Below are 14,124 nucleotides of genomic sequence, written 5' to 3' on the forward strand. Positions count from 1 at the left end.
GCCAGGGAAACTTGTTGGAAGAGGGGGTGGTAACTTACATGTCACCAAAATCAAGGACAGCTCTTCTAAGGGAGGACTGATCTTTCTAAAGGAGGCCTTATGGTCACCTAGTTTGTCTCCCTCCAGCTGCCAGCTAACTCTCCAATGCAAATATGAAGGTAAGGGAAGTAACATTCTCTCCTATAGCCTAAAATATATGTATTGATGCATGTAATTTACATGCCACCTTTCTCCCCACAGGAGGGGAGAGAAGTTCCTTGTTCATGCTGTAACTGACCTTCAGAAACAACTTGCCCAAACAAGGTTACAAGTTTTCAGCATGTGGTGCATGGCCATATGCTGAATTGGCCATACTGGCAGGGCCAATGATGGGCATTAAAGTCCCACTCATCTGGATGAGATTTTAACCAAATACACTCTCCCCCCCCAGCTAAAGCCCCCACTAGCTGTTTTTTGTTTTTGTTTTTTTAAAAAAAGAGGTGGCATGGGCAGGAGCAGAATCGTATAATATGGATCTTGTTTGTAACCTGAAAAATCATACTGTGATGTGTTGTGTACTTTGGGAGGAAGTAATAGCAATGATACAAGCAATCTGGTTCAGATAATCTAAGGCACTTTATATGAGAGTCAAAGGTCATTGACACAATAAGCAGAATAATAAATTGAACAAAGGAACATCATCCCCTAGGTTTCCACCCCACCCCGCCTGCCCCGTCCCTCCAACAACCTACTTGACTCACCCTCTACTGGTTAAGTAACGAGCAGCTGGGCTATTCCTGGCTATATTCCCAGCAGGAGATATATGATCAGTGGTTACAGAATCACCAAGATTGAGCAGCACGTAGGCATCAACTATGGATTTAGGGGGCTGAAGTTCCAAAGTCTGAAAGAGCACCACACAAATAAATATCATTACCAAATTGCCCCCCCCCCATCACTTTCAAAGCTGTTGACATCAGTTCAAAACAGGAAAGGCTGGAGGTCAGTAGTGAAGCACATGATTTGTCAATTGAAAGTTCGGACTGTCTAGGAAGGGCAAGGAAAGAATTCCTGGATAAAGAAAAATTCATGAAGAGCAGCTGCCAGTTGGTGTTGAGGGCATTGGGCCAGAGAGGTCCGTGATCTAACTCAACAACAAAAGGAGCTTCCTCTGTTCTTCCCAGCTGTGCACCTGCACAAAGGACAGCAGGCACAGACCGACCAATGTGGACTTTTGCAGCCATTCAAACAACAAAGAAAGTAGGCATTCTTGATCTAATTTCAAAACACTACCTAGATATGCCTGCCTAGTTTTCGTGCCAGCATTGACTGTTCTCTCCTGGCGTTAGATTTCTGCAGAAATGGGGGTTAGAATATTTATGGACAAGCCCAATGTGTCTCGCTTGATTTGAGTTAAAATCCCATGAGTCCCCCAGTGCCTGCTCTTTTCTCTATGGACCCCTCCTCTCTTCTGCCTGATCTCTCTCACACCTTCTTCTTCTTGGTACTCATCCATCGTACCTGGGAAATATAACTCCCAGAATCCCTAAACCAGTAAGTTCCCAATTAATGGATATTTAAAGCCCCTGTCCATAAAATTACAACATAAAACATAATGATTTATGAACTCAACTAACCATGTTTCTTTTCAAAATGATGGGCCATATCATTCTGTGGGCAAGAAAAGATAACTGGGGTGCCCCAAGATGATTTTAGCATACACCACATTGCTCATATTCCAAATAAGAAAACCGCATCCATCTCTCCCGTATCTTCAAAATCTGATGAAAATCTCTCTACCCATTTATGGGAAGCTAACTAGCATGCCTTACAAAATGATTTTCATGTGTGTCACATATCATATTTTCAATCAGTCAATTTCAAACCTACACTTCAAATTTGGTGAAAACTTTCCAGCTATTTCTGAGTAATGCAGTAAAAAAACTGACAGACAGAACCTTGCTTTCTGTGGTAAGCATTACCTATGGTAAAGCTAATAGTGGCTATACTTCTGATTCCATTTTTTAAACTGTGATACAGGTACTTAAGATTACAATGTGAAGACTATAAGCTGAATGCATTAACTTGGACATGGACTTTAGTGAACGCATCACGTCAGCTGAAAACAGAGTAGATTTATGTTACTTGTCTTTTTTTCTGCTAATGCAGCTTATATAATGGCACTCCAGTCTTCCCCTCTCTCCACCAGCACAGTTATGTCCCTCTTTAACAGATGCCAGGGGCAGGGAAACAAGGGGTGGGGGAAGCCAATTATCAGCCATGCCGTCCAGGACAATCAACCCCAAAGAGTCCACAGTAATGCCTAACAGCAGAGTTGGGGACTGAGCACCTCAAGGGACAGGGCTGGCCCAAGATATTTTGCTCTCTGAAGCAAAGGGAAAGAGGGCAACCCCTCTTCAGTTTACAATACAGAACAGGACCAGACTGACAACTGCAGCTCACGTCAGCACTTATAATGTGGCAGCATCCTCTACCACATCAGAGACAGCAGAGTAGTTCAGGGGGCCTCAGGTACATTGGGCAGCGCCTACAGCTTTATCTTCCAACAGAGGATCTCCTGCACAGGGAGCTCTGATGCGGAAAAGGCCATGGCTGCTCTCCGGCAGGGGCTACCTGAAACAGTTGCCTCACTGTGCTTAATGGTAGAGCCAAGAGGAAACATCTGTTCTGAAACGTATTTCATAGGAGAAAAGAGGTAGGGCAAAACCCTATGGGTAAGTCCTGTTCTGGGGCCGCATTTGGAGAAAGAATTTTTCAAAGGAACAAACCAGCACACACCCAAGCATGCATGCAGGATGCAATAGGAGAGTGTCGGATGGGAACAATAAAATAAACATTTCAGAAGGGACAGGGAGAAGAGAGAAGCAAAACCTGTTTACCAGATTCTCAAAAAATGGGGGAGATTTAATATAGGTTGATTTTGGATTCCAAGCGTATAACTTTTCTGATGGAACAGCTAACTCATTCCAAGATTTGTTCACCGTCTGGAAAAATAACAGAACAGAAAATATATATAAATAGAACACATTAAAAATACTGTACAACTTTTTCAGAACTACTGACCAAAGGGTAGTTGGCCTAGGCTCTATATTACACACCAGGCTACTTTCAACAGAGTATACAGGACAACATGCCCTCCATTGCTTAGCAAATAGCTAAATCTCCAACCCTGTGCTGACATGCCTCGGAAAACTCCATTTTCACACTTCTTTTTTCAAGTGAAATAACTACTCAAAGAGCAAGCTCCTCACCTACTATGATCCTCATTTTTACAAACCAAGCCTTTTTTCTTAGGCAGAAGAACACAGACCATCCCAAGGGATATGCCTGCATGGCAAATGTACTTGCATCATATTTCCAGCAGATGATGACCAGTTCATATGAAATAGATGGAGCAAAAACATTCAGCTAGTCTCATGACTTCATTCCCTTGCTGTCATAAAGTAAATTAGGATTCCATATTGTCCATACTAAAAAATTACATAAAATCCAGGAACAACTTAAGTTTGTCACCAAGAAAAGCTGATTTCTGTGGTCTTTTTTTTTTCTTTCCCAAAATTCTGCATGTTTTCTTATTTTGGATAATTTATTTTGAAGTAGCTAACGACGAAAAATAGGACAGGATGAGGAATAACCTTAGGCTGCCCAACTAGTTCAGGCACCCCTTGACTTTCTCACAGTTCATCAGACACTATTCATACATTTCCAAGCACAAGGCCTAGAAACGTCCTTTTAAAACTACCACCAAAGTATGTGCAGATCCAAAGGGCACAGAACTCTGCAAGTCAATAGTATGCTGCAACTAGAGTTAGCCCATGGAATCACTGTGGATTTGATAAGTTCCACTGATTCAACAGGCCTACTCAAGTTGTGATTTATTACTGGATTTCAGCCAGTGCTTCTTCTGTTGTCCAGCTGTTCACATGAGAACAAAAGCCATGGGCAAATCCCACTGAGCTGGAAATTAGTATCATTAGCAAGAAGCACGAGCAGCACCCAGTATTCCATTTGTTAATGGTAACCCTCCTTAATAGTCTCAGGTAGGCTAGGAGCCAGGCGTCAATTCAATCAAATGTAATTTGATGGCAAGACACAACCAAGCTCATGGGCTTCAATTACAAGGCCATTTAAAGTAACTATTTGGGAGGAAAGTCCAGCAGTTTGACAGTGGGACAGATGGGCTTGGTTGCCAAACTTGTTTTCAGCTAAAGTGGATGGTCACTTATCAGATACACTTTGGCAACTGGATCCCTGCACTGGCAGAGGGGTTGGGCTAAAATGAGTATTAAGGTAAATTTAGCAGAATATTTCATTAAGAACTAGAATGTTCTGCAAGGATGGTGAAAGCACTCGGTAAGAACATATAACCACTCTTGAGGTTTTAATGTAAAGCATTACAGTACCTCTATTTTCTGGTACACTTCTTTAAACATCCCTGGGATGACATACTGGCGTTCCACAGCCTGGATCTCGTCTCTTGTGGGCCAAACGTCTTTTAGAAATATCTTCTTTCCTTGTGCGTTTATACCTGAAGTAAATCCAGTGCATAGGCTTTAAATGACGACAAGGACATTAAACAAACCAACAAACCCTTTTCAATGTGCCTTATGAACACCTAGAAACTATGGCTCGGGTAAAGCATCAGATTAGTGGCTGATCCAGCCACAGAACTAAGCAAAGCAATCACTTCTGACTCTGCACAGACCCTTTGCTCTCTGATTCATTCCAAATTTACCATTTTCAAAAGGAAATATTTGTTTCCAAGTGATACCTTACCTAGTGGTTCCCTCTCAAAGTCAATCCTTATGGTCCCAGCAATAGCATAGGCTATAACCAGAGGGGGGGAAGCCAGGTAATTCGCACGTGTGTTTGGGTGGACGCGACCCTCAAAATTTCTGTTTCCGGAGAGTATGCCCACAGCGATGAGATCACCCTGTGTAAAGGGAAGGGTACAAGACAGTGTGTATGTATTGGAAAATGAAACTAGCTGCACCCACCCCATTAACCTCGGAGGTAAGAGAAAGAGCATCCCTCAGACTCAGACATTGTGTATTTTCCTTCAGAAAAAGAACTGATGTTCTCTTAAATCACCGGCTTCATGCTTCTTTCATTCTTCATAAAAGTACAAAGGACAACTCCAGGACCAAAAGATCCAGGCAGGGTGGATTTGATTTAAATCATAATTTAAATCACTATTTAAATTTTTTTTAAAAAATCAGGTTTTTTCACAATTTAAATTTTTAAAAAATGACTTTTTAAAATTTAGATCGTGATTTAAACCAATTCTTTTTTTAAAAAAAAAGTCTTCCATTTTTATACACCCTGGTTCAGGTACTCATTTGACAGCAGGAATCACACGGTGTCTTGTAGCAAATTAAAGGCCAACACATTTTATTTGGTAGAAGCTTTTGTGTACTACAAACTACTTCCTCAGAGGCAACTATGAAAACCTGTGACAAACAGAAGTTGTTAGTTTTTAAAGGTGCCACAACACTCCTTGTTTTTGTTTCAATAGGCTAAAATGATTGCCCACCGTCCGACTTTAACAGCACATTAGTTTTAGTCTGGCTGACAGATTTTATTACTGTATAAGGGGACCGTGTTCACAAGTCTATGAAAATTCTGGCCATGGATGCTTCTCTGGCAATCCCAGGAAGCAGCAGAAACAGGTTGTTTTTATCCAGCTCTTGCTTAAGGGGCATCACACACTTCCTGGGGGTGCGGCTGCCATGAACTTGGTGGGGTTACAAGTTGTACAGGTCTGTCTTCATTCCAATGGCAAAGGAGACAAAACGGTCTCATCTGAAACCTGCACCGTATCCCCTCCTTAAAGGGGCTTCCAATTATTGACTGGAAAAGTTCTGTCAAGATACAGAAGCCCTCGGAATACCAATTCCTGAGCTGGTTTCAGAGAGTCTGGTTCAAAAATCAAAATAATCCAGAACATTTCTCAAAACATTATGCAGGTGCCCAAGTTTTTCTTCATAGAACATTCCTACTAATGAAAATTATACATCAGACAGTGTTTGTTGGCCTTGATTATAGATGGGATGCCCCTTTTCACAGTATTAGCTGATGTAACTTGAACTCCGAACAGTGTGGGCATGATAAGTCTTTAATCTCAAATCCTGTAAGACTATTCTATACACAAATTCACTCACACATTAATACTATGATGGATGCTGATATTTGTAATTAAAATATGCCAATGAATCCACATTACATTCTACTGCATATATTATATTGCAGCTTAAATAAAAAAAACAATATCACAATGACTCCCTTGGTACCCATCATTAGTCTGGTGTTACATTTTCCCCCAGCCATAGTTGCAATTATAACTAACATGCCACCTCATTGATCTTCCCAGGCCCGAAAGGTCTAATGGGAGACCTCTACTGGGCATGGGGTGTGTGGGCAGAATACCATACATTTGTCGCAAATGAAACAGTGGTAAACTATCTTGGCTAATTTAAAAAATCTGAATTGAAATCTTATCGACCAGGGTAAAAAAATATACACTCTAAATATTCAGCTTTCATCAGTGCAAAACTGAAAGCCCTCAGTCAGGGGTGGGGATCATGTGACCCGTCAGATGTTGCCACACATTCTGCCACCCGTCTGTGTCTCCATCCCGTTTTCTGGACACCACAACTAATGCTTTTATACACGTATAAATATAAATACTTTTATACACAGTTCCCTGCTTTTCAATTAATTGTCCTGGACAACCTGTCACCTTTCTGGATGTTGTTGGAGTACAGATTCCATCATTCACAAGCACTAGCCATACTGGCTGAGGCTGACAGGAGTTGGAGTCCAGTAGCATCTAGAGGGCCATAGCTTCCCTACCCCCAAATAAATCCTATAGTCATAAATCCTGAGCAGGTCTTTGGTTTCAGCTATCCTAAACCAGCGTTCCCCAACCTTTTCCAGTACGCTCTTGCACAGGCGCACGCGCACCCGCACCGCACCACCATTTGCACATGTGTGTGGGTGCACATGGGCCCGCATGAGCACGCACCACCATTTGCGCATGCATGCGAGTGCCCATGTGCATGTGCAAATGGCAGTGCAGCACTCGTGCAGGCATGCCGGAGCATGTGCGCAGGCACAAACGGGCAGAGTGGGGGTGAGTGCGCATGGGGGTGGCGGGAGGTCTCTCTTGGTGTCTCGGTCTGGCCCATGCCACGGACCGGCACCGGGCCACGGGCCGGGGTCAGGGAACTCTGTCCTGAGCCATGTCTTATATTTGGTTCTAACCGGTCATAGAACATAGCCCAGATGATGTGAAATCCATACCTGCGTAATGGCTTCCACAACAGACTCTGGTAGAGGTCCACTGTTACCAATGCATGTCATACATCCGTAACCAACCACATCAAACCTGTGGGGTACAAGAACCAGATTATGTTATCCAGGGATTTCTGTGAGACAGGGGGGAAAAAAGAATTACACAACTGTAAAATATACTGCTTGCTAAAAGGAGGACAGTATTATATATACTGACATACAAAGCTTTTTTTATCCCTTACCAAAATGCTATTTTGAGTAGAGGTGTCTTTGAATTGTACCAGTAGCCATGGAAAAAGCAGAGAAATACATAAGGGGATACTGCATTTAAGTGCCCTGTGCTGAATATTTCTTCTGTCAAAACCATAACTGCTAGACACACCCATCTGAGGCTTATTTCATATATGTGAGAGGAGAATCAACTGGTAACTCTAAAACTGACTTGGGACTGGACCATTTGAAACTGCAGCTCGAGAAAAGCCTGAGTTGACTGAATGAACAGTTTTCTAGCCTAGCTAAGGTTTCTTTCTGCTAGGCTAGCTTTGCAAGGGTTGAGAGGAGAGAGTTTTTTTTAAAATGTACTACAGATAAATATTAATCATGCAGTGTCCTTACTGTGGAACAATGTGGGACAGACAAGGAACAGTTATATCAACAGATACGCCATTTTTGTAATGAAAGACTTGTCTGCAATTGCAGTCACACAGTGGCTAAAATTGTTGCTTTGTTACACAAAAGGCGGGATATTCAGCCATTTATAGCTAAAATTTACAAGCTCCTACTGGGATTTGGTGGGGGGGCATAATAGCTTGGTATGTTGCTAAGAATCTGAGTAGAGATTCAATAATTGCCAGCTGGGGACAAATGACTGTTCCATCTTTTGCCCCACAAAGCAACAGGATTTCAGCCAGCATGTCTTTATCCAAATATACAGATGAAGAGACATACACCCTCCCTTACCATACAGTTGAACACATGAACTGGGCTTATACAGAACTAGGGGAAGGATGTTGCTGGAGTGCAACTTCCATAAACTCTGGTCAATACAGCCAATGGCAAGAGATGATGGGACCTGTTGTCCAGCAATACCTGAAGGGCCACATATTCCCCCGTTATAACTGCTTTGTGTTTCTATTGTTTCTAGCTATGTACAATACATCAAAGAAACAACTGCTATTAAGGGAAATATGTAGACAACTACAGTGTGTGTCTGTATATGTGTAAGAGAGGGTGCAGAATTCAGCACTGAAATGCAATCAGAGGAATCCCCACCATGCTTGCAGAAAAACCAAAAGTGACATCTCTTACCCTAGTTGAGCTAGATAAGGCATAACTCCACTCTCCCGCAGATAGTATGTGACTACTCCACTTCCTGGAGACAGGCTAGTTTTAATGTATGGCTTCACCGTCAGGCCAGCTTCGACAGCTTTCTTTGCAAGCAATCCTGAAAAAATCACAACACAGCTACAAGCACCAATGGATGCAGGAAGATACCTTGTTTTGAAACACATCCTTTGTACTTCTGACCTAGTCCTATTAATTCTGGTAGGGCCTCTCTAAAGTCTCAGGCAGAATAATTTCTCTGCCTACAAATGCAATGTTTAGGATGGGTACCCAAGGTGTCCTGCATGCAAAGCACGCAGTTAGGATCTGCTGCCCTCTCCTGCTTTCCTCCAGCAAAAGGGAAAGAACCAGCACCCTCTCTGACCTGCAAGTGACACCCCTGATCAACTAAGTACCAGCTAACCAGCCTAAATGTGCTGGTTAGTGGGATTCCATCTGAATAATGGAAGAGTTGTTATGAGCCACTCTAATAAAAAGCCCATGTTGTTGTAAGCCGCCCAGAGACCTTTGGGGCAGTGTGGGCGGCATATAAGTTAAATAAATAAATAAATAAATGTTTCATCGCTGGTCTGTTTTCGAAGCTACAGCAAGGCTGGCCCAAGACATTTTGCTGCCTGAAGCCAACAGTGACCCACAGTTCGTCCAAGTCAAAGACAAACTGTGTCCAGTTAGTTTGGTACCTCACGACCATGAAATTATGTCCAAATGCATCTGTTACATGGTGTTCAAATCTGCCCCTTTTGCTTTGAGCGGACCTTCTGCCCAAATAGCTTTATACTGGGAACAGCTTCTTTGAAATGAACATTAAATCTGAGCAAGTGTAAACTTTTAGACACATAGACTACTGGATCTGCAGAAAAAGCACAAAATATGTACTGTACGTGGAAACAACCACTGGACTTGAACCATGTTCCTTTAGATCAGTGATTCCCAACCTTGGATCCCAATTCCTGGAAATCTTGGCCAACACAGCATGCGGTGAAGGCTTCTGGGAGTCTGTCCAGGAACTTCTGGGGACCCCAGTTTGAGAACCACTGCTCTAGAGTCATCACTCCAAAATTCTACATAATCAAATTTTAGATGCGTCCCCCCCACACCCCAACATCTATCTTGCTAAACCTAGTGTTCAGTATGCTGTGGGGATGTAGTCTTCTTCTCTGAACAAGGAACAAAGGATCTGTACAGATTTTAACTGTGTATATTCATCATCCATAAGGGGATCACTCTTTAAGTTTGGCCCTGGTCCAAAATGGTTTTATCTTCCTCCTACACATGAAGAGGAAGAGCTCCACTATCCATGTGGACTCTTCCCTTGAGTTCAGACCCTGATTTTCCAGGACCCTCACAAACATGAAGAGCTCTCATCAATAGTGGAGCTCTTCTTCTTCCAACTTTTCCCACATAAGAGAGCAATGGAAGTGACAAGGAAGGAAGGTGGGACTAGAACATTTCCTTCTATTTGTGCTGACTGTGCACAGATAGGTAATATCTGAATAAATCTACTGAAAGAGAAGTCACAGATCCAGTAGAAGGGGGGTCTGTGCTTATATGCCAGGAGGCAAGCCCTGTTCACCAAAGGTGACCAACTGACCATTTCTACTTGGCATGCCAGGATCCCTTTGCTATACAGATGTAAAGGAAGAATAGGTGAGACAGCAGCGGTAAGGCAGTTGTGCCATAAAAGTCCCCTCAAGTTGTCCCTTCTCAACCTCAGAATACAGAACTTCAGTAGAACGATGCATATTCAGTAGTGAAACTGAATGGAATATTAGAAACTTACCAGCTCCTAACATAACAGAAGGATTACTTGTGTTGGTACAGCTGGTGATGGCAGCAATTACAACTGACCCATGTGTGAGCTCAAACTCTTGGTCATTATAAACAAATTTTGCATGGTCGTTATGACGTTCAGGTGCAATCTGGAAACCTTTAAACCCTTGCTATATCAGAAAGAGCAAACAAGGAAACAAAAAAGTTCAAATGATAGGAACGAGCACTCGGAACAGAAAAACAAAGAGAGTGAACGCTTTTTTCTGTGTTGGCTATTCTGGTCACCCAAAAATACCAAAGCCAGATTTATTACATCATAGAATGGAATGAAAGTGGGACATGCAGTCAAGTATGACCGGTGGGCTCAACTCGCCAGTGCCTTCTTCCAAGACACCCTGTACATCCCTTCCACTTCCTTTCATCTTTCAGTTTTCAGCGACCCTTCCATGATACCTACAGGAACTCTGTCCTCATTGTTATGCTTGGACTCCCGGATGAAGTCCGAGACTGATCCATCTTCCAGCAAGGAGAGCATCACTAAAGAAATGTATTTACTGCTAGCATGATGGAACCCAAACCATTATATTAAAAAATTAATGCAAGTGTAAGAGATAGACCAGATATCCTGTTGAATCAAACATTAAATGGACAAAGAGTTCAGTAGGCAGGTTTCTCAAATGGAAGGGAGCTGCAAATGACGAGCCTAGAAATTCAGACATGTTGAACTCTGGAAATGTAATTCTGAAGCAATATTAGTTCTTCAAAGAAGGGTGGAAATGGAACTCAGTTGCAAAACAAACAAACAAAGCCCTTTACCTTAGCTCCCAAGCAGGTTTCAAAATCCTTTTTCATGTCAGAAACAGCAACCTTGTCCTGCGGTCTTTTAGGGCCACTGCAGCATGGCACAACCGTTTGCAGATCCAACTCCACAATCTACTTCAAAGAGAGGAGGAGCAAATGAAAGAGAGGATACTTAAAACAATTTTTGCCCCTACGGATGCATTCAGCCACTTACAGCGTTCCAATCAAGGTACGATATTCTGCTCTCTTCCCCACCCTTCAAATCCACGATTGATGTAGGCAGTTCCTACTATTTCAAGACCCCTACTTTTCTCAGGCATCACTAGCGGCAGGGATTCTCAAAGCTCTGAGAAATGAAAGTTGATCTGAGGAAAGTTCAAAAGTAGGAAAACCCACCTGGGTAAAACTGGGATCCTGAGCTGAGTTACTGAAATCTCTGAACATTGCTGAAGCTTCAAGGTATTTTCTTATATGTTTAATTTTTTCTGGATCACGGCCTGAAGCAGACAGAAACGACTACTTAACCCAGCTACAATATCATGGACACTTTCTTACAGAATTCAATTATTTAGCAAAGTATGTACTATTTTGAAAGAAGATCTCCACAACTAAGCCACATGCAGATAACTACATAGAATACAAAAGACTGGAAACAATTTTACATGCTAGGGCCTTCCCTGTACAAAATGCTTACCATATCTAAAAATTTAGGAGCAGGATGGTGTGAAAGAACGTATTTCTGAATGAATCTACTCTATCCAGAATGACATGCAGCTAGTTAAGCTTTTGATATAATGGACACGTGTTTTCTAGAGCATGTTCCTGAAGCATAGCTTTGGGCCTAAATTCAATTTCTAGTCCCAGTCAGAACAAACTCATTCAATAGTTAGTCAACATTTATGCAAAGCCAATTGATTCAATGGGTCAACTCTTTTTAGGATTATGAACTAGATTCAGACCATAAATTACATGGGTGCCTTTTGGATGCTTTTGTATGTCAAATGTTGTAGGTATTTATCCTGATACTTGCAGAGAGGCACTTAAAATTCTTGAAATCGTTTACTTAACTGACTTACCCTTGGGTCAATTCCTCAGATTAGCATATTTTTGACTGCCTTTAAATTTTAGGACTATATACAGTACATGGAACTATAAATTACAAGAGTTGGCACATTATTAGCCACATCAGCTGTTAAAATGTTTTATCAGCAGGAACTGTATGACTGGCCTATACACATTTGCTTGAACAATCAGCACTGGGAACCAAATCTGTATTTTACATTGATCCAAATTGTGTGCAATGTTGCCATGGCCAATTAAGTGAAGTAAACCTACCTGCTGCCTCTGTATCAGATTAAAGACTGAAGTATATTGAAGCCCACATAACTGTAATATTTCATTTTCTCCTCACACAGTAGTGATAGGTTGAATTCACACACATAACAATGAACCAAGCTTTGTCATTATGAAATCTAACATGTGGAGCCTTGGCATTCACCCCATCACTCCTTCTGTATATAAAGGGAGAGAAGTAGTTTTCTGTTCGAGTAGAGGTGAGCAACACATGGCCCTTTAAATGTTGTCAAACTTGTAGCTCCCCTTAGTCGTCGTCAACAGAGACAATGCATAAGAGATGATAAAATTTACTGTTCAGCAATATCCGAAGGGGACAAGTTGCTGACCCTGCATCATAGCTTACAACAAACCACTGTTTCCAATTTCACTGAAATACAACGAATGGTGGCTTTTGCAAACCAGGGACACAAACAAACCATAGCTTGCAGAAGAAACAATCTGCTATACAGTATTTCAATGCAAACTGCATTTGTTGCAAACAATGAACAGAAGCTTCTTCTCTAAGACCTTCCGTTGATACTCAAAAGGTGTGTGTGTGTGTGCGGAGGGGGGAAATGAGACAGATGGCCACTGTTCATTTTTATAATGGCAAACCGTGTTTTGTCCAGTATGCCTGAATCAGATCTTAGAAAAGTCACTGCTTTGAACCATACGCTGGTTTGAACTGCTCCATACTTCTTCCAGCTGTTAGTTCAACTGTGCTAGAGTGAAATGAGTCAGTCCAACTCTACATAAATCCAACAAATCCTTTGTCTGTATTTCAAGAATTCAGATGTCTTCCTGCCACTCACCTGTTTGCACCAGATACGTGATGCTAACTTCATCAACTGGGAAGAAAGCTGCAGTCGCTCCATACTCCGGGCACATGTTGGAAATGGTGGCACGATCTGCAATGGACAGCTGAGCAACCCCAGGCCCAAAGAACTCTACAAATTTGCCCACAACCCCAACCTGGCGGAGATGCTGTAATGAATTAAAAGTTGTATTCAGTGAGCCTTATTTTATGCAGCATTTTAAAGGCTATATTCTGACACACCTGTGCTGTGATCTCAAATACAAATGTGAAATGTGAACCTCTCATCTCAACAGAATCATTCGTAGAGCCTGACCTGAAAGCTTGTTTGTTTGGAACAAAGTCCCAGTGACCCAAGTTTGTCTCCTAATAAGCACACTCAGAACCGCGAACTTTGTTTTTCTGTGGCATTGGCCTTTTATGTCACCCACTTATGGGTATCACATATTTATTTGAATGTGAAACTACAAAACTCAAAGCAAAAAAAAAGGAAACACAGCAGTGTGGTCCATGAGCAAAATCCAAAATGAAGTATAATACTTTTATTGGACCACTGAAATATCACAAAGTGGAAACTTTCAAGTCCTCCAAAACTCTTGGAAGTCAGCTTCAAATCCAAGAAAATCCAAGAGATGACAAAACAAAACAAAATGAAAAGGACAGAAACTGAACAACCAAACCGTTCAACTGTATAGCCATGAAGGGGTCAACAAGGTCACAAAAGTAAAACAGCTCTGAACTGAGAAAGGTATGACCAACCACAACCA

General features: G+C 41.9%; 1 protein-coding gene across 3 annotated transcripts in view; it reads right to left on the reverse strand.

The window, feature by feature from the left end:
• ACO1 (aconitase 1) overlaps positions 1–14,124 on the reverse strand; it is a 50,946-nt gene that overhangs the window by 5,982 nt on the left and 30,840 nt on the right. For all 3 annotated transcript variants that reach the window (XM_020804061.3, XM_078384881.1, XM_078384880.1), the window contains 10 exons: positions 13,356–13,527; positions 11,605–11,705; positions 11,224–11,340; positions 10,418–10,577; positions 8,602–8,737; positions 7,303–7,387; positions 4,777–4,933; positions 4,404–4,528; positions 2,880–2,984; positions 741–883 (listed from right to left, as the gene is read on the reverse strand). In XM_020804061.3, the coding sequence (XP_020659720.3) occupies positions 741–883; positions 2,880–2,984; positions 4,404–4,528; positions 4,777–4,933; positions 7,303–7,387; positions 8,602–8,737; positions 10,418–10,577; positions 11,224–11,340; positions 11,605–11,705; positions 13,356–13,527 (1,301 nt within the window). The remainder of the gene's footprint in view (positions 1–740; positions 884–2,879; positions 2,985–4,403; positions 4,529–4,776; positions 4,934–7,302; positions 7,388–8,601; positions 8,738–10,417; positions 10,578–11,223; positions 11,341–11,604; positions 11,706–13,355; positions 13,528–14,124) is intronic.

This window comes from Pogona vitticeps, chromosome 2 (genome assembly GCF_051106095.1).
Source record: "Pogona vitticeps strain Pit_001003342236 chromosome 2, PviZW2.1, whole genome shotgun sequence".
NCBI classification, from domain to species: Eukaryota; Metazoa; Chordata; class Lepidosauria; order Squamata; family Agamidae; genus Pogona; species Pogona vitticeps.